The sequence below is a fragment of the Eubalaena glacialis genome, chromosome 1 (assembly GCF_028564815.1).
Source record: "Eubalaena glacialis isolate mEubGla1 chromosome 1, mEubGla1.1.hap2.+ XY, whole genome shotgun sequence".
In the NCBI taxonomy this organism is placed as follows: Eukaryota; Metazoa; Chordata; class Mammalia; order Artiodactyla; family Balaenidae; genus Eubalaena; species Eubalaena glacialis.
The window spans coordinates 47003143-47022054 of NC_083716.1; the positions used below are offsets into that span (position 1 = coordinate 47003143).

The 18912-nt window shown below is 48.0% G+C and overlaps 1 protein-coding gene across 1 annotated transcript in view; it reads right to left on the bottom strand.

Annotated features, from left to right (window-relative positions):
- Positions 1 to 17437: 17437 nt before the first annotated feature.
- The window catches only part of CXCL12 (C-X-C motif chemokine ligand 12), a 28267-nt gene continuing 26792 nt past the window's right edge, over positions 17438 to 18912 (bottom strand). The window contains exon 4 of the mRNA XM_061177300.1: positions 17438 to 17742. Coding sequence (XP_061033283.1) covers positions 17658 to 17742 — 85 coding nt within the window. The 3' untranslated portion in view covers positions 17438 to 17657. The remainder of the gene's footprint in view (positions 17743 to 18912) is intronic.

Sequence of the window (18912 nt, forward strand, 5' to 3'; positions counted from 1 at the left end):
GTTCTGAATAATAAACTGGGGATAATTACTTTCAAACTCCCTTAGATCCCCAGCATCACCACCTGCTTGATTCCCCATGGGTGTAAGGCGATCCCCTAAGGCTCCAATCACTTCCACGTGCCTGCTGAGCAGGGCCTTCTCCTTTCTGGCTTTGTTTTGTCTTCTTCCTCTCTGTCTCTTTACAGATTCTTTTGCAGAGACTACATTCTGTGCCTTTTGCAATGATGCATATTGGGAGCAAAGCGTCTGTCCCATCTCTGTGGTCTCTGAAAGTGCACATAGAATCAGCCACAGCATCCATATTCCACAGGCTCCACCCCACACTGAAGCCCAGCATCACGTTTCAGGCACAGGGCAAAGGAGCCACTCCCCTCTGTCCCTTTGCCCGGCCCTTGGATTACCTAGAAGACGAAAATCAGCACTGCCACCTGCTTTCCTAATGAGGCCATGAGAAGGATCGATTGGACTTTCCCAGGTAAAAGAGCTCTGAGATTTTCGAGGTCTTGTGCAGGGGTAGCCATAATTATTATTAGCTGGGAGATGGTCGTGACTCATAGGATATAATTAGAGACTGATTCCCTGCGAAATCCCGTGGCCCTCACCACAGCTGTGGTGAAATCAGGCTGCAGTGAGGCCAGCGTGACCACGGAGTAGAGGAACAGAGCTGGGAGGAGAGGAGGATGGACGTGGAGGGAATGCCGAGGGGAGGGAATACCGAGGGGAGGGATGCAGGTGGCTGCGTGCAGGTGCACCAGCCCGAGCTCCCAGCCTGGGACACACAGAGCCTGCCAGCACTGGACAAGCTCAGGGGGCCCCGTCCTGTAGGTGTGTGTGTTTGTAAACTCTTAGTTTGAAGGTTTCCATTTAAATTCCAGTTGAGAGTGGAACACAAACTTTAAGAGCGAAACTGTGGTTGTGAGAGGGCTGGTGGGTGTGAATTTCAGTGGGTCACGCCTGGTCTGTGTCCTTGAAAAGATCATGTAATCTCCCAGTGCCTCAGTTTCCTCATTTGCAGTGTAACAAGAGAAGCAGCCTCACTGGGTTCTAGTTTGCTCACACGCATTAATACATGGGAGCCACCTCACCGAGGGGTCTGGCACAGAATAAACGTTAGCTATTATTATAGGGATGCCTATAATTTAAATTTAGATCGGTCCATGATCTACAGCTACAGTCTGAGAGCCTTCAACTCTCACGTTCCTAAAATGAGTGCCTCTGCCTGCACATCACAGGTGGGCACAGAGCAGGTGATCAAAAATCAACCAGGACTGGAGAGGGTGTGGAGAAAAGGGAACCCTCTTGCACTGTTGGTGGGAATGTAAATTGATACAGCCACTATGGAGAACAGTATGGAGGTTCCTTAAAAAACTAAAAATAGATTTACCATATGATCCAGCAATCCCGCTACTGGGCGTATACCCAGAGAAAACCATAATTCAAAAAGACACATGCACCCCGATGTTCATTGCAGCACTATTTACAATAGCCAGGACATGGAAGCAACCTAAATGCCCATCAACAGACGAATGGATAAAGAAGTTGTGGTACATATATACAATGGAATATTACTCAGCCATAAAAAGGAATGAAATTGAGTCATTTGTTGAGACGTGGATGGATCTAGGGACTGTCATGCAGAGTGAAGTAAGTCAAAAAGAGAAAAACAAATATCGTATATTAACGCATGTATGTGGACACTAGAAAAATGGTACAGATGAGCCGGTTTGCAGGGCAGAAGTTGAGACACAGATGTAGAGAACAGACATATGGACACCAAGGGGGGAAAACCGTGGTGGGGTGGGGATGGTGGTGTGCTGAATTGGGCTATTGGGATTGACATGTATACACTGATGTGTATAAAATTGATGACTAATAAGAACCTGCAGTATAAAAAAACAAACAAAACAACTAATACTAAACTTTCATTGGGTTATTTGTATGGAAATACGTTAATAAATAAATGTTTCAGACATTACGTGAAATTTCTAAAAATCTTATATGTTCTGGTATAATGTTATAAGTCATAATTCTAGTTATTACTTTAAAATGTATATCTCAGAAATAACTAAATCTCCTTGTCAATTGCACTATTATGAACTTTCATCAAATCTTTAACTGTGGTCATTTTTAAGTCTTTTGTCATTTATAGACAGTTCTGGGTGTACTCTGATGCTTTTGCAAATATGTTCCTATAAAAGGGGTTCATCTTCAAGGAATTCATAGAAAAGACTCTGACAAGTACAGGTTTCTGGTAACTGTACTGCTGAACTGAATGAATAAGCATTTTCAGAACTCTAATGAAAAACTGATGAACTCATAAAAGTGTTAACAAAAGATCAAGATGAAAAAAAAAATTAATTACATGGGACTGAGTGAACTGATGAGGATGATTATAAATTTTGTGACTTTGTTTGAATTTAAAAAAAAAAATCCCACAAGGACTCAGAGGCAAAGAATATACAAATCAATTTTCACTGCAAAGTAAAGGAGCTGTTACAGTGGAGGATTACTGGACTGAATGTCAATATTATGACATAGTCTGAGTGTGTTTCGTGTTTGGTAATTGCAATCATTGTTGCTTTTGTTGTGGTCATCCATGTACAATGCTTGGTGTCAGTCTATTTATCTCTTGTAAAAATAAAATACAGTGTGTGTGTGTGAAAAAAAAATGTAAACAATGCTTGATAGGATAATGAGATTAGAAAAAAAAAAAAAATCAACCAGGAAGTGCTAGAGACATCTCATGGGCACTGTGCCCGGCCACTATAGATGCAGGGAGGAGTCAGAGACCCGCACACGCAGCAAGCCCCAGGCCAGCAGGGGCTTCAAACAACGCCTGTGGGGAAGCAAGACATAAGGTGGGCAGAGCAGGTAGGCCCAGAGGTCACCCGGCTCGGTGTTCAGGGGAGTCCAGCCACCCGCCACAGATTTGCAACTGGAAGGACAACCTCCCAGCTCCACCCCTGCCCCTGTGTGACCTGCCCAGGCCGTTGACTTTCTCTGGACCCCTACTTCTCAGGCTCTGAGAGAACAAAACAACCCGAGACGAGGACCAGCTTTCTGAGCACCGTTGGTCTAACCGACCAAGCACTGTCACCTTAGGGAGGGGCTGGGCTTGCTTCCTGCACTCAAGCCTTTGGAGGGGATGAGACACATTCACAGCCAGGCCTCCTGCCACATAACCAAGCCCAAGGCAGAGGACAGCGGATGGGGAGGGCCATGCACAAATGATGGAGAAACCTTCCCAGTCAGCTCTGGTGGACAAATCTGGAATGGTTTTCTGCATTCAAGCTGAGCCTTTATCATGGGTCTGATATAAAAACTGCAAGTTAAAAGGGGGAGAGTGGGAGGCACTCCAGGAATGAGGGAAGGAAGAGTCTGGAACATAATCAGGGAATATTTATCAGTTCCTCTGCATATATGAACACCGAATTAGGCTAGGTATATGCAAAGGTGAGTAAGCAAGGAGTTCCTACTAGGCGGGCAGAGACACTCGGGAGAACAATGGGATGAAGGACGCGATAGACGTGCGGGGAGCCCCACCCGTGGAGATTTAGGGCTGGGGAACCAACGGCTCTGGTCTGCTCAGGACTGTCCCAGTTTTAGCATCCACAGTCTCACGTTGTAGAAAACCCCTCAATCCCCTTCAAACCAGGGCAATTACTTCCCTACTTGGGGCTTGCTGATTTGGGCTGAACTGTGTCCCCCAAAATTCATATGTTGAAGTCCTAACCCCCAATACCTCAGAATGTGGCTGAATTTAGAAATAAGGCCTCTAAAGAGGTAAGTTAAAAGAAGGTTACTAGGGTGGGCCCTAATTCAACATGACCAGTGTCCTTATAAGGAACAGAGGTTGGGACAGAGACATGTACGTACAGAGGAAAGACCTTGTGAAGACCCAGGGAGAAGGTGGTCATCTGCAAGCCAAGGAGAGGGACCTGGAACAAACTTTTCCCTCATGGCCCTCAGAAGGAATCAACCCTGCCCACACCTTGACCTCGGTCTTTCCAGCCTCCAGAACTGTGAGAGAATAAATATCTGTTGTAGCAGCCACCCGGACCGTGGTATTTTATTATGGCAGCCCTGGCAGACAAATACACTGGGTAAGAGGTAGCCTTGAAACAAGGTGGGGGTCATTCATTCAAGGGGTCCAGCATGTGAGAAGACACACAAGTGGCAGTGACATTGTGGTTTAGTAAAACACCAAAATAGGTGGTCAGGCCAGAGACACAGCCAGGACCCCAATAGTTAAAGCCACATGTGCCAAACTGAGGAGTTTGGGAATTGTCCTCAAGGACGAGGGGATGCTGGGAGGTGAAGTGGGGCCTGAGACATCAAGTTGGAGTTTTAGCCAGTTTCTCTGCTGGGTAGAGTAGGAAGCAAGCGGGCTCGGAGAGACCCAGCAGAGACACCCAGCACAGCTGATGGAGCGGCTCAGAATCCCGCTGTTCACTTTCACCTTCGTCTCTTACTGACACGTGTCTTCAACATGTTCCTCCTGGCCTACAGCCCTCAGTTTCCCCAGAGGTAAACAATACCCAAAACCATAGGGCGTCCCCTTCACTGCCCACCACCCTGGCAGGGGTAGGTTCCTCCCATGGAGTTCGCTGTGCAGAATTTGAGGACAAGACCTCAGCAGTCACCCTTTCTATCAGATACTCCCCTCCTCCTCTTCCTCCTTCTAAGGAGGTTCAGGGGAGGGCGAGATGGTTCCCGCCCCGCCCATGGGGAGCCCACGGCAACCTCGTGGCCACCTCCACTCTGGGAACCCCACCTTACTCCTGGTAAGAGATGCTACAGCGGTCAGCGCACACAGGTTCAGTGGAACCGCAGCTGGTGGATCACACAGGCAGGCGCAGGCCCCCAGGAGAGCTAACGCAGTCACAGATGCAAGGCAGGAAGGGTGGTGAAGGTCAGCCGGCCAGCCACTCTGGGCCCAGCCTGGAAGCTGAGCATACGCAGAGGACATTTACTAACGGAGAAAGTTCTCTGACCTTCATTCTTGGCTTGGAAAAGAAAATGTGTTGAAACAGGTGGGGAAAATGGTAGCTTTAGGAAGGTTCAGACAGAGGAAGAGAAGAGATGTTACCTAAGACATTTTCAGGCCAGAACTTTTCCAGGTGGTACCAAATCCCACTCGGGTGTGGAGTCCTGCGGGCTCAAGTCAGAGCCAGGCGACTGCCAGAGACAAGGCTAATCGCAGTGCGCTGAAGACCAGGCTCGGCCACATGTGCTGAAAGTCCACTCGGAAATGTCTGTCTGGGCCTCAACAAGTCCCTAAAAACCAGTCGACCACACACTGATGGGTGACTGGACCATTGGGCACTGGAGGGCTAATTTAATGTTTTAAATGTAAAGCTTTTAATGTTTTAATGTTTCAGTATTTCAAATCTGCAAACTTGGCAGAGTTACCAAAATATTTATTAAAGTCTCTAGTGATTTATATTTGATGGATTGGCAGGGTAAGAGAGCTGTAGGAGTCTGGGCTCTGGGGCCTCTGTATTCTGCTGATAACTGCCAGCCCCTCCCTCTCTGAGTCAGGCAGTCCGGGGGGATCCATGTGCTGATTGCCTTTGCCTTTCCTCCATCAGAGAATTCCTTTACGTCCCGGTGCCCTCCAGGATCCCTACAGCAGCACAAGTGAAACGTCCCTTAAAACGTCAATAAGCTGATAAAATCATCACATCCAGTAAGATTGCCAAAGTCTCAATAAAGAATCAAAAGAAACAAGTTGTTGACAAATCTGTTTATTTATATATATGGTCACTGAATTAGTCATTTTGCCAATTGATTTGTGACTTAATTGGCTTCCATTGAATTGGAAGGGCAGCTGGGGACAGCCCAGAAAAAGAGACAATGAAATCTGCAACACTCCAGTGGGGAACTGGGCCTTGAGCGGGGAGAGAGAGGGAGGCACCAGGAATGGACGTGGCCTGGGAGCTGAGGCGGATGTACGGATGGGGGAGGAAGGGGCAAGAAGCACTGATTCTGCGGCACCTCTCTGAGGATGCATAGCCTGGACTATGATTAAAGAGTCTAAGAATCTAAGATTCTTGTCTGTTTCACAGGTGAACTCTCAGTAAAGGATAGACCGACCCAGAGGATGGACCACTATGTTCTCAGTGCTTTGCACACGGTAGTTGCACAGAAAATGTATCTTTAATAAATGAATAATGATGATGACAACAAGGATAATAATAATTAAAATAGCTAATATATATTGAGTTTGCAGGAATTATTTAATTTTCAACCGTATGTGATAGTTCATATTATTAAACCCATCTGCAACAGCATGATGGAACCAACAGACCTTGTAATGAAGCATGAAGAAGAAAACGCTGGACCAAGCTTTCCCCCCAGGATAACTGCAGAGAGTAGCTTGATTGTGTAACAGGAAACCGCATCTGTAATCCAACCCCTGGGTCCTCAGTTTATACTCAGGTTCCTGGGCCACGTGGTTCAAATATTTAGAGAAATTCTAAATAGCCCAACTGTGCCTGTTAGCTGTTTGTCCTTAGAGGGGATGCTGTGAGGAAGGGCTCACAGCCCTCACCAGTTTCCAAGTCCCAGGGCTTTGCCTGTCCTGGTGCCTCGCCCATCACTTCTGCCCCATCCTCCACTCCGCCTGCACTTGTCCGATTGTACGTGACCTCTTTCCTGGAGACAAGTATCTGCTTTCTCATTTCAGCCTGCCCAACACACCACAACCAGGGCAATCTGCTTTAAGAGGATCTCAGATCACAGTACTCTCTTGCTCAAAACTGCTGCGGGACTCCCCAGTACCTGGGAGCAGAGGGTCTCAAACAAGAGCCTGCCTCAGAGCTTGCTGGGCCCCCTCCCCAGAGTTTCTCATTTAGTAGCTCTGGGGTGGGGCTGAGAATTTGCATTTCTTGTAAGTTCCCAGGTGGTGCTTGTGGTGCCCATGCTGCTGGCCCAGGGATCACACTTCGAGAAGCACAGCTTTAAACAAAAGCCAAAGGCCTCAACCTGGCATTCCAGCCCTTTCATCATCAGGTGGCAGTCCTCGTGTCCTGCATCTACTTCCATGAAATGTCTTATGCACATCCAGCTGTTAACAGTTAGGGCCGCCATGTGTGTTCCTGCCTCTGCATATCCACTCATCCTGTGTCTCTGCCAGAAATGCCTGTGCCTCTCCACCTTCCCCACCGTTCCCCCAGCTTCTCTGCACATCTGTGTCTTACACAGATCCTTCCCCCTCTACTCCAAGCCACCTGCTTCAGGAAGCCTTTCCTTACTTCTCTGAGCAGGACAGGTTCATTCCTTCCTTGCTCTTAGAATAATTTATCAGCTCCTCTCTTCTAGTGCTTATCAATTTCAACCTCAATTTCTGGTCCTATATGTCTGTGTTTTATGTGCCCTGCTAGAATGTGGGCTCACACAGAGGCAGGGTGTAGCTGAGCTTGTTCAAGTCTCCTCTCTGCTGCTTACTAGCTGTGTGAACCACCACACTCACCGCAGCCTCTCCAGATCTTAGTTTCCTCATCTCTAAAAGGAGAGGAATAATAACCTGCGATGGTTTTTAGCATGTCTGAAAGCACTTTGATACCCCTTCCCCTGAATATGGCCTGACCTCAGTGATGCTTGCAGCTGATAGAATGCAGTGGAAGTGATGCTACGTGATTCCGAAGTGAGGTCACAAGAAGCCGGCCAGCTTCTGCCTGGTTCTCTTGGGCTGCTCCCTCTCGGCACCCAATCACTCTCCATGAAGGACCAATGCAGACGTTCCAGCTGACGGTCCCAGTGGAGGTTCCGTGACAGCCTCAGCAGCCAGACCTGTGAGCGAGTGAGCCTCAGGTGACTTCGGCCCTCACTGCCGCCTGAGACACGTCCATGGAGAGCTGCCAGCTGAGCTGAGTCCACCCAGAACCACAAGGATGGATAACGAAATGATTGTTCCTGCCGCACGCCACTAGATCTGGGGGGCGATTGGTTCAGCAACAACGGATAACTACTCTACATGCTTATTTGAAAAGTTAAATGAGACAATGAAAGAGTTTGAGTACAACTTATACAGTAAGCACACTGAGAGGAGGCGTCTTGGGGTGCGTGCACTCGGCCATCCCCTCAGCCTGACCCACATTAAAATTTTAGGTTTTGCCTATATGCCCTCTTCCAAGTTGTCTACTCTGTCACACAGATTAGATCCATGGTACACAAGCCACAGGCTTCTCCCAAAGCTCAGAGCAAGGCAGCAGTTCTCTTGACGGTTGGTCCCACCCAAGACCTAGGACAAATGTGACCTTGACCATCCCCTCTTGTCTCCAGTAAGGAAATGCATTCAGAGGCTGTGTGATGATGCCGGGGCTCTTGGCACAGACATGATCTTCAATCTGTACTTCCTCTGGCTCCTGAGATAATTATCGGGAAACTTTACCCTGTGTCTGATCCTCGTTCTCAAAGGGCCTTTGTGGATTTTATAGTGGGCAGGCTGGAAGACATGGACCCACATTCCTTGACACGCTTCCTGTTGAGAGGTGGTCTACACCCCCTCCCCCTGAATCTGGGCTTAACCAACAGAGCATGGAGCAGTGACGCTCTGTGACTTCTGGGGCTCAGCCAGAAAAGGCCCAGATGCTTCAGCCTTCCAATTAGGTCTCTCGGGATTGTCCCTCTTGAGCCCCTAGGTGTTAGGGTTCTCTAGAGAAACAGAACTAATAGAAACAGAACAAATAAACAGAACTAATAACATGTTTTAAGGAATTATCTCACCTGATTGTGGAGCCTGGCAAATCCAAAATCAGCAGGGTAGGTGGATAGGCAGGCTGAAGACCCAGGGAAGAGTTGATGCTACAGTCTTGAGTTCCAGGGAAGTCTGGAGGCAGAATTCCCTCTTCTTTGGGAGAGGTTAGTCTTTTTCTCTTAAGGCCTTCACCTGATTGGATGAGGCCTACCCACATTATGGAGGATCGTCTGCTTTATTCAAAGTCTACTGATTTAAATCTTAATCTCACCTAAAAAAAACCAAAACCAAAACCACAACAAAACAAAACAAAACAAAACAAAAACGCTTCACAGTGACATACAGACAGTGTTTGACCAAATATCTAGGTACTATGGCCTTGTCAAGTTGACACATAAAATTAACCATCACAGGCCCTTTCACTTGGAATCCAGTGGCCAAGAAAGGCTACATGGAAAGGCAAGGCCTTCGTGCTGTGGTTGGCAATCACAGTGGAGCCTAACCTGCTTGTTATCTAGCCCAGGTGCCAGACATTGAGAGAAGGCACCTCCAGATGACTCCAGTTCAGCCCTCAGCTGTGAGCATCACTCCTGCCCATTCAGTTCTTTCCAGCTGAGGCCCCCAAGTGCATGGAGGGGAGACCAGTCACCCCCTTCTTCCCTGTTCAAACTCATGAGCCACAGACTCCATGAGCACAGTGAAGTGGTGGTGAAGTGGCTTTATGTCACTGTGTTTGGGATGGTTTGGTAGACAGTAATACATAACTGAACTACTCACATCTTTAGGAGAAATATTCCTACGTAGTCCTCAAATATTGCTGAGGGAGGATTTTGTTGGCATGGCTGAAAGCCTATAGCTCCCCAAACAGTACTCACTACACCAAATACTAAGACTTCTCACCTCTTCCTGTCTCATCTTTCTTTGTTTTCCTTCCCCAGAAATACAGCCTTCTCTGAACCAGCTCAAGAAATCTCAGTTTTAAAGTATTAAGTCCCAAGTTCCCCTCATTTCATCTTCTCATGTTCCACTGAACCCTCAACAAAAGAAGTCTATAGGATGGATCAGTTTAAAGCTTTAAAAGGAATCTAGTTATATATAGGCTCTGGAATTTATATTTGATGAATTACTTAGCTGAGGCTACGTCGGGGGTTACTCTATTAATAAAAAGAAAAAAAACATCATAATTACTTGAGTTAGTGAGTGATTCTTTCCATCTACAAGGGCTCTCTTGTGAATTTCACAGTTTCCCTTGAGCTGGCTGCGAGCCACTTGTAATGAAGGACACTGGGAACATACACAAATAATTAGATTGCTTTGGAGGGAAATGCATTTCTTTAGGAAGGGAAGAGAAAGGAACAGGCTATTTGTTTCCTGGACTCCACTGCCCAGCCCAGACCGGTGTAAAGAGCCATGCCCACTTTTGTTGAAGGGAGGGAACAAGGGGATGGAAAATCTGGCTCTCCACATCCCGTCTGCAGAAGGACTCTAGGCTCATCCTTTCTCTTTAAACTTTTCTGAGCAAGAATGTTTGGAAAAATGTCATTAGAACCTTGGTGTATCTCTAAGATATGAAAATGGGATTGCAGTGGGCAACATGGGACATCCTTTCCATATGGGGTGTAAATGAGTCACAATCCAGCTGAGAGAGGCAAGGATGACTGTCAAATGGATTAGACGAAGGGGAATCCTTGATTCCACCTTTTCCCCTGAGGGAGCGGGGAGTCTCAGAGTCCTGCTTTCTAGTCCAAACTCAGCTCTTGGTGCCATTTCTTAAAAGGCACCTATAAAACTTGAACAGTACGGAAGAAATCCATGGCAATAGTGAAGGAATTAAAAGACACATCCTAAAGGAAAGAAGGGGACAGAATGCAAGTTAGTCCTCAACAAGACCTGTCGCCCAGGTCTCTCTCATCACCTGCAGACTAGGGGAAGAAGGGTTGAGGTGCCGAAAGGGCATTTGAGACGTTGAAAGTTCTGTAGAAGTTCTGATCAAGACTTTGACCGCGTGTAGATGGGAGGAATTTCAAATGCCTTGGATGAAAGAACCAAGATCCAAAGTTAACTTACCAACCCAGAAATATGTACACAATTTAGCAAGCCCTACTGCAGAGAAAAAGACAGGTGAGAACTTGAAAGCCTTGGACATGCAGCAATCATGCATCTGAGGGCTGCCTTGAAGGTTAATGAGATCTTGGGGCGTGTAGATCAGCTGCAGCCTTCCGAATGCACGCACACGTCTCCTCTGCACTGCTCAAGGACCAGCCCTTTCACCCCACATTTTGGAGACTGTCGGTCTGAAAAGGCAGAGCCCCAGGGGCAGAGGACAGGGCAGCCGTGGGTGCATGGGCAGTTAAGAGTGCCTCCACAGGGTGCCAGCCACATGTGAACCTGGACGTGGCAGCTGCCCAGATCTAGCTTCCCAACCCAACCTGCCACATCTCATTTCTTAGTTAAACTAGCGTAGCTTCAGGGAATAACTTTTCTTGCATTTAATTTTCTGTACTTTCTTCCAAGGTGGGGCTTGGAAGCATCAAACTAACATAGATTCCTCTGAATTTCCTGTACATTGTTAAGTTGTCCCTGGGGCTCTTTGGGGGAAGAATCCCATGACTTTTTTAGGGGGTGGGGGGACTCTGAAAGGTTAAAAAATTACATGTCCTATACTTTTAAAAATTAATCAATCTGTTCTTACAGTCAGGTTCATACCAACCACTCATCCCTCCCAAAAAGTGGTTTCTTAATACAGGGTCACCTGGAACTTGACAGAACACAGGACGTGCTTTCGAGTTTCAATAAACTGGGGAAAGAGAGAACTTGGATTTCAGGGACTTGAAGGAAATGACAGGAATCTGCTACAAACTCTTAATTAGTGTACTGAATGTTGAAGCTCACGATTATTTTTAATGACCTCGAGTAATGAATCCAAAGTTTAAAAACACCAAAATTACTTAACTGGCAATAAAGTCAGAGTGTTTATTGGAAGAGCAATTATTTATTTCTGCTCTGGAATTCTTTTGAAAGGGTTTGGACATACTGACCTCCCTGGGTGCAAGCTGGTCAGATGGAGTTCCCTCGTGACGATGTCTCTTTTTTTTTTTTTTTAATTTATTTATTTATTTTTGGCTGTGTTGGGTCTTCGTTTCTGTGCAAGGGCTTTCTCCAGTTGCGGCAAGCGGGGGCCACTCTTCATCGCGGTGCGCGGGCCTCTCACTATCGCGGCCTCTCTTGTTGCGGAGCACAGGCTCCAGATGCGCAGGCTCAGCAGTTGTGGCTCACGGGCCTAGTTGCTCCGCGGCATGTGGGATCTTCCCAGACCAGGGCTCGAACCCGTGTCCCCTGCATTGGCAGGCGGATTCTCAACCACCGCGCCACCAGGGAAGCCCCCGATGTCTCTTTAAGGAACGTTCATAGTGAGCTCTGAGGAAAAGCTCCCCTTTTAGTCTGGTTGCTAGGAGAAGGCAGCAAGAACAGCTGGGAGGTCTCCTGCAGTTTGACCACTAGAGGGTGGATATTCCTTTCTGCCCCAAGGCCCGGGAGAGACACCATGGTGCTGCCAGGACATACTTCCCCAAGAGGCTACATCAGCACAAGAGGGCTAGGTACTGGCTACACAGGAAAGTCACATGGAAGTACCTCCAAAAGGAGATGTCATGTGTTATATGATCTTGGCCCTCCACAATGGGTGGGATTTGAATATGTTGAGAAACGACCCTTTAGGCAGGGGAAAGAACAAAGGTGAGCATGTGGGGAAGGAGCTCAGAGGAGCCAAACTGGAAGATCTCCAGGGGACATCCTTCTGGAAAGGGGGCGGGGCGCAGACTGGGACAGTCCTGGAATGTCAGAGGGAAGGACTTACTCTTATGTTCTCTAGCTTTGGGGAGCGGTGTTTAAGTGAGAACCCAAGAGAGCAATGCAGTGACCAGCTGTGGAGTCACCGCAGGCTCCCTGCTTCACCCTGGTGAGCTGTGCCACCTCTAAGCTCAGTTTTCCTCGTATTTATTTATTTATTTATTTATTTAATTTTTTAATTGAAATATACTTGACCTACAAGAATATGTTAGTTTCAGGTGTACTACATAATGATTTGACATTTGCATACATTATGAAATGATCACCAACATAAGGCTAGTTACCATCTATCCCCATACAAAGTTACAATGTTATTAACCATATTTCTTATGCTGTGTATTACATCCCTGTGACTTATTTATTATATAACTGGATGTTTGTACCTCTTAATCCCCTTCACCTATTTTATCCGCTCCCCCATTCCCCTCCCCTCTGGCAACCACCCCTTTGTTCTCTGTATCTATGAGTCTGTTTTTGTTTTGATTTGTTTGTTTGTTTTGTTTTTTAGATTCCACATATAAGTGAAATTCCACGGTATTTGTCTTTCTGTCTGATTTATTTCACTTAGCATAATATCCTCTAGGTCCATCCATATTGCCACAAATGGCAATATTTTATTTCTATGGATGAATAATATTCCAAGGTGTATACACACATACATATATATATATATATATATGTATGTATGTGTATATACACACCACATCTTCTCTATCCATTTGTCTATTGATGGACAATTAGGTTGCTTCCACATCTTGGCAATTGTAAAGCTACAATGAACACTGGAGTTCATTTCTCTTTTCAGATTAGTGTTTTTGTTTTCTTTGGGTAAATACACAGAAGTGAAATTGTTGGATCATATGGCAGTTCTATTTTCAGGTTTTTGAGGAATCTCCATACTGTTTTCCATAGTGTCTGTACCAATTGACAATCCCACTAATATTGCACGAGGGTTTCAGTTTTCCTCTTGTACAGGGATGGGGGGAGAAATAGGGCTACCTGCGTAACGTGGTGACTTTGATGAGCAAGTTAGCCCATGTATGTGAGATGCTCAGCACAGGGCCAGGCACACAGTAGGACATATGTGTACGTGTCAAATATCAAACCTTGGCTTGAGAAAGATTTAGCTGGCCAAATGCATTGGAATGGAGGAAAACTGAAGAGGGGGACAAATGAAGATGCTACCTCATAGTACAGTTCGAAGAAGAAGACTTGAGTTGGGGAAGCAGAGAGGGGACAGGGAGGATGGCAGGGGTGGGGCTCACTGGGCTTCACAAGGGAGTGATTTCCATTTAGGCGGATGGTGGTGTCTCTTATCAATTTATTCACTCAGTGAACAGCCATTGATCACCCGCTGCATGCAAAGGACCTAGTAATGTGTGGGGAGGTGGAGGAATGCTGCAGAAATACAATTGCTTTCCAAGCAGTCCTTCTACTTCTCATTTTTGATGTATTCCTTCTATCTCTGTATATTACTTGACGCTCAGAGGCCAGATTTCAGTAAGTTTGAGGGGTCGATGGGGCATCAGGCTGGAGGTGGTAATAGAAAATGTGAGACTGAATTTTGGAAGTGAAATGAGGACAGAGTGGAGATTTGGGAACGATTTACATGGAACAATTGGGCTAGATAAGCTCTGTGCGGGAGACTGGATAGGAAGCAGGGAGAAGAGGGCTGGAGAGACCCGGCAGGGATGGCGCTAAGCTGCCTTATCTCTCTTCTCTGCAGAGAGCACACACTAGAAAACGGAATTTCTGACGAGACCCGTTTCTGGAAAGAGAGTGCTTCTGACTCAGGTGTTTGCAAGCAGGGGCTCCGCAGAAGTTCTAACCTGTGAAACTTCATATGTTGATCCCTTCAAAGTACCTCTAGCTTTTCAAAGTTCCATTTTGTTTAGTTGGTTTTACTTCAGATAAATTGCGTAATCACTCAACTCTTCCTTTGCTTCTTCCTCTGTCTCACCCTCTCCTTCATTTTCCTCGTCTTATTTTCTTCCGCTTTTCACCCTTTTTCTCATGTATTTCTCGTCCCTCCCTCCCTCCCCTCTCCTCTTCTCCCCTCCCTTCCCCTCCCCCCCCCCAATGGAGATTGAGTCAGGAAGGAGGAAAGTGTCCACACTTTCCAGTTTGTTTTCCTGCACCGGAGCTGTGGCTTCAAACCAATAGAGAAACTGTTTGGGAGAAAGAGACCTCCGAGGATTCGGCCCTTATCAAAGGCACATCAGCGTCCGGGCAGTGGACTTCCTGTTTACACAGCTCTCCTCCTCTGGGGAGGCTCAGCTGAGCCTGGCCAGCTGTGGCCTGGGCAAGCCGCCTAGCTCCAAAGCTCAGCATCCCACCGGTTGGTGTCAGGCTCAGGCTTGCTGGAAACCCACAGCGTCCATACCTGTCCCCCGCCACCAGCGCTCCCCACACCTGAACGTCCTCGGTTTCTGAATACCCACTTCCTCCGCATCCCCAGTCTCTCTCTGTCAGGTGCACTGGGGGTCTGCACTCTTCAGAAGCCAGGCTGGGACACTTCCTACCTCTATTTCCCTGTTGTGTAACTGGTCCACAGGGGGCATGGCTGCCTGGGCTTCTCTGGGCTCTCTGGCCTGGAGCCAGGACCCCCGTGTCTCTACACTGCAAGGCACTTGGGGAATCATCACCCATCCTCACCTATTTATTAAATCCCTGCTATGTTCTCTTCACTGTCCTAGGGGCCTGGTGACACAGGTGGAAATGAACAGGCTCTCTGCCCTTACACGCTTACGTTCACAGACAGACGATGAGGGAGAAAATGTCAAATGATAAATGGGGTGGGGGCAGGTAGGGTGCAGGCAGGACTGAGGAGGAGAGGGGGTCTGCCTGAGGACCAGAAGAGGGCTCCCTGGGGGGACTTCTTTAAGTTGGGGGTGAAGAGGGGGCAGTGTGGGAAGATGCAGGGGACAGTGCTCCAGGCAAGGGAACCCTAAGTACAAACGTCCTGGTCCTGAGGAGGGAGCAAGTGGGGCTTGGTCAAGGGACAGAGAAATGGTGGGGAGACTGGATCTCCGGAAACAGGTGATGGGGTGTTTTTTGATGAGCACTGGACGGTAACCAGAGGCAGAGCTTCCTGAGCCTGTGCGTGGGCTCTAGAGAGATGCTTGAATTTTATTATAAAGGCACAGAAAAAAAGCATTGAAGAATTTTACTCAGGGAGAAGGGTGTGAACAAATTTATATTTTAAAGATCAGTCTGGCAGCTGGGAGCTGTTGGATGCCCAGTAGAGGGCCTGGTGCCATAGAGAACCCCACTGGTGGACACGTGTCCTGCAGCTGGGCCTGCGGTTGCATAGTGGACACCAGGAGCTGAGCCCCGAGCCACGCGGACACTACACCCATGATCTCCGTGATCCTCCCACAGACCTGGGCCATAGATGTGCAGAGGGAGAGTGGCCAGGGAAGGGCAGAAACAAGAGTGTGACACAGTCATGGGGACCAGCTGTCCTTCGAGTGCCATCCCGAGAGCCTCCCGTGCGAGCCTTTGCTCCCAGCCCTTAGGGGTTGGACAAGGAAGTGGCTTCGGTCTTTCAGGCCTGGAGACGTATAGCTTCAAGGCGACCATTCCTACCTTCACCTCCGATGACCCCCCCCGATGGACACGGTCAAACACATAGTGCTTTTTCCACTAAGGCCCTCTGACCGTGGAGGAGTGGTTGGATGGACGGAGAGGACAGGGTGCCTTTATAGGGGAATTGTCCCGTGTCCTGTGGGAGCACTGAGCTTGAATCTCATTCAGGAAAAGACTGTTCCCGAACAGCAAACGTTTAAGATGGCAGCCCCAAAACCGCACTGAGCCAGACACAGAGCCCTCAGGTGACCGACAGCAAGATGCTTGTCCCAACTGGCCACCAGGCTGGCGGCTGGAGTCCTGGGAAACTTACTGGAGGGAAGCTTTCTTCCTCAGACATCAGGTGGTAACACATCTGTGCGTGAAGTGACCTTTGAATGACTATAGATCCCCAGACTGCGGATCTTCTGCCAACTGTGGCAAAGCCCTTGAGAGGAGGGCTTGCCACCCCAAGGCAGAGCAAATTGGGCCTCAGGTATTTCGGGACCCTCAGCTGAGGATGGACAGAATAGGGGCTGAAGACCTTGAAGCAGCCCAGGCTAGACTGGGACCAAAAATGCCTCTTGCCACACATGCCATGTGAAAAACTAGAAGTGTGTATATCATCATCCATCTTACTGTACTCATGATTGCTCAAGGTATGGAATAGCATTTATAATAATTATATGAGAATTATCTCCATGTTTTGAGGACCTGCTGGGTGCTCATTATGCTAAAGATTGAAAATATATTATCTCATTTAATTCTCTCCACAGCTAATATTCTGCCAATGACAAGGTTGGGGTTCAGAGAAGTTAGGTGACTTCTCTGAGGTCACACAGGCTGGAGCCCAGGTCTGCCTAACTCCAAAGCCTGGCCTTGTAGCCTCTGAGCTTGATGTAGGCCTTGAAATGAATGCAGACTAAAGTTATAACCTTCTCACTCCAGAGGGTGAATTGAGTCGTTCTTGGCAAATCCTTTTGCATCATCATAATTCGCTGAGTTAAAATCTTCCCCTGGGTATTTTATGCACAGATGCAGGGACCTGGGTCAGTTCTGTGTCCCCTTGGGGGTTGACACCTGGGCCCAGAGTGAGCCAGGTCAGGGAGCAGCTCTCCGCCCCATGCAGCATACTGACCGCTGCCTTTCCTTGCTTCTTCTCTTTGCTGTTTACTTCTTCTACTGTAAAAGTAACATGGGCTTGTTATAAGAAATGCAAACATCATGGAAAAATATAATCTGAAAATGTGAAAGTGAATGCAGCAATCAGGGTCCCAGCAGAGATGAGACGGCACACTCCAGTTAACATCATTTCAGGAGAGTTTAATAAAGGAATTCCTTACAAAAGTGCAGGCGGGACACAGAGTCACCTCCCCTGGAGAGGGGGGAGGGGAGGGAGCAGTCACCAGATACAAAGTCAGGGAGCAGGCCTGGACAGAGGGACAGAGTTCCCGCCTTCCATCAGCAGAAGCGGGGCGGGGGGCTGGGGGAGGCGGGACGACTTGGCTCAGGGTTCCAGGGAATAAACGTCCCGTCGTCCTCAGCTCCTGCTGGTGATGCCGACAGTGGTGTTGGCCAGGTTGGTTCCCAGGGCAGAGGTCAGGCCCAAGAGTGTGGGACTGGGTCTGGAAGGTGACAGAAGATATTCCACACACTGCCCCAGAATCCCATCCTATAAAGTAACCTCTACTGGCAGCTATGTCTCTAAATACCATCTTAGGAACTGAGTCCTCGAGACACTCACTGAACCTCGACCGTTCCTCGCAACCAAAGCCCCGGCAGCCCACTGCCCTCAAGTTCTGCAGGGCACTGAGTGAGTAGCGTGAGGTCTGCCACATACGCTCAGAGAATCCCACTAATCAAACGAGAGCGAAAGAAATTAACGAAGAGGAAGAGGGAGCAGCAACCCAGAGGCTGGGTCCACAGTGACAGGCTGAGAAGAGGAGGAGGATGCCCACGGCTGAAGGCAGCAAACGGGCAGGACACCTGCACCAACAAGGCTCCAGGACTGGTCCTGCCTCTGCCTCTGGACACCCCTCCCACTTCCACGTGCCACTCTCTCCCCGCAAGCCCTGAGAGCTTCCTGGGCAGCCCGGTGAGGTATAGGCAAAAGCAGGTATAATGAGGCATGGGGGCCCAGAGGCTGTGTGAAGCTATTAGAGAGTTTGATTTAGTTTTCAAACAATCCCTAGGGCTTTGCCTTTTCCCCAAGGCAAAGCATCCCAGGTCCAGAGCACAGGCTCGCTGTCATCCTGTGGTCCTGGACCTGCAGCGTCAACATCCCCTGGGACCCGTTAGAAATGCACCTGTTTAGGTGCCACCCAGGCCTGCTGAGTCAGAAGCTCTGGGGTGCTGCCAAGAAATGTGTCCTAAGAAGCCCTCTGATCATCTCTCAAACTTGAGCACCTCTGGTCTACAGCAGTGATTTCCCACCGTGAGTTTCCCTAAGAACAAAGAAAGTACTGCCACCTGGTTCCCACCCCCCGGCCTCTGATTTTGTTGGTCACAGTCTGGGAATCGTGGTCCTAACGTGCAGCTCGGGCTGAGCCCCTGGCCTGGGCCTTCTCCCAGGAGGACTCTTGCCTCTAGACTTGCTCTTCCTATCTCTTTGCTTTCCTGTATTTCTTTTACTAAATCTTGTTCTTGGATTTGCCTTCTCTTTTTTTCATCTACTCACTGAAAACAAGTTAGGGTAATAATTGTCTTTCCAAACATGTACTGCGAAAAAAAAAGTACCTAAACAAGATAGATCCTTGTGAGCAAATCCTCTGGGGGTTTTGCACAGTATGTTAAAA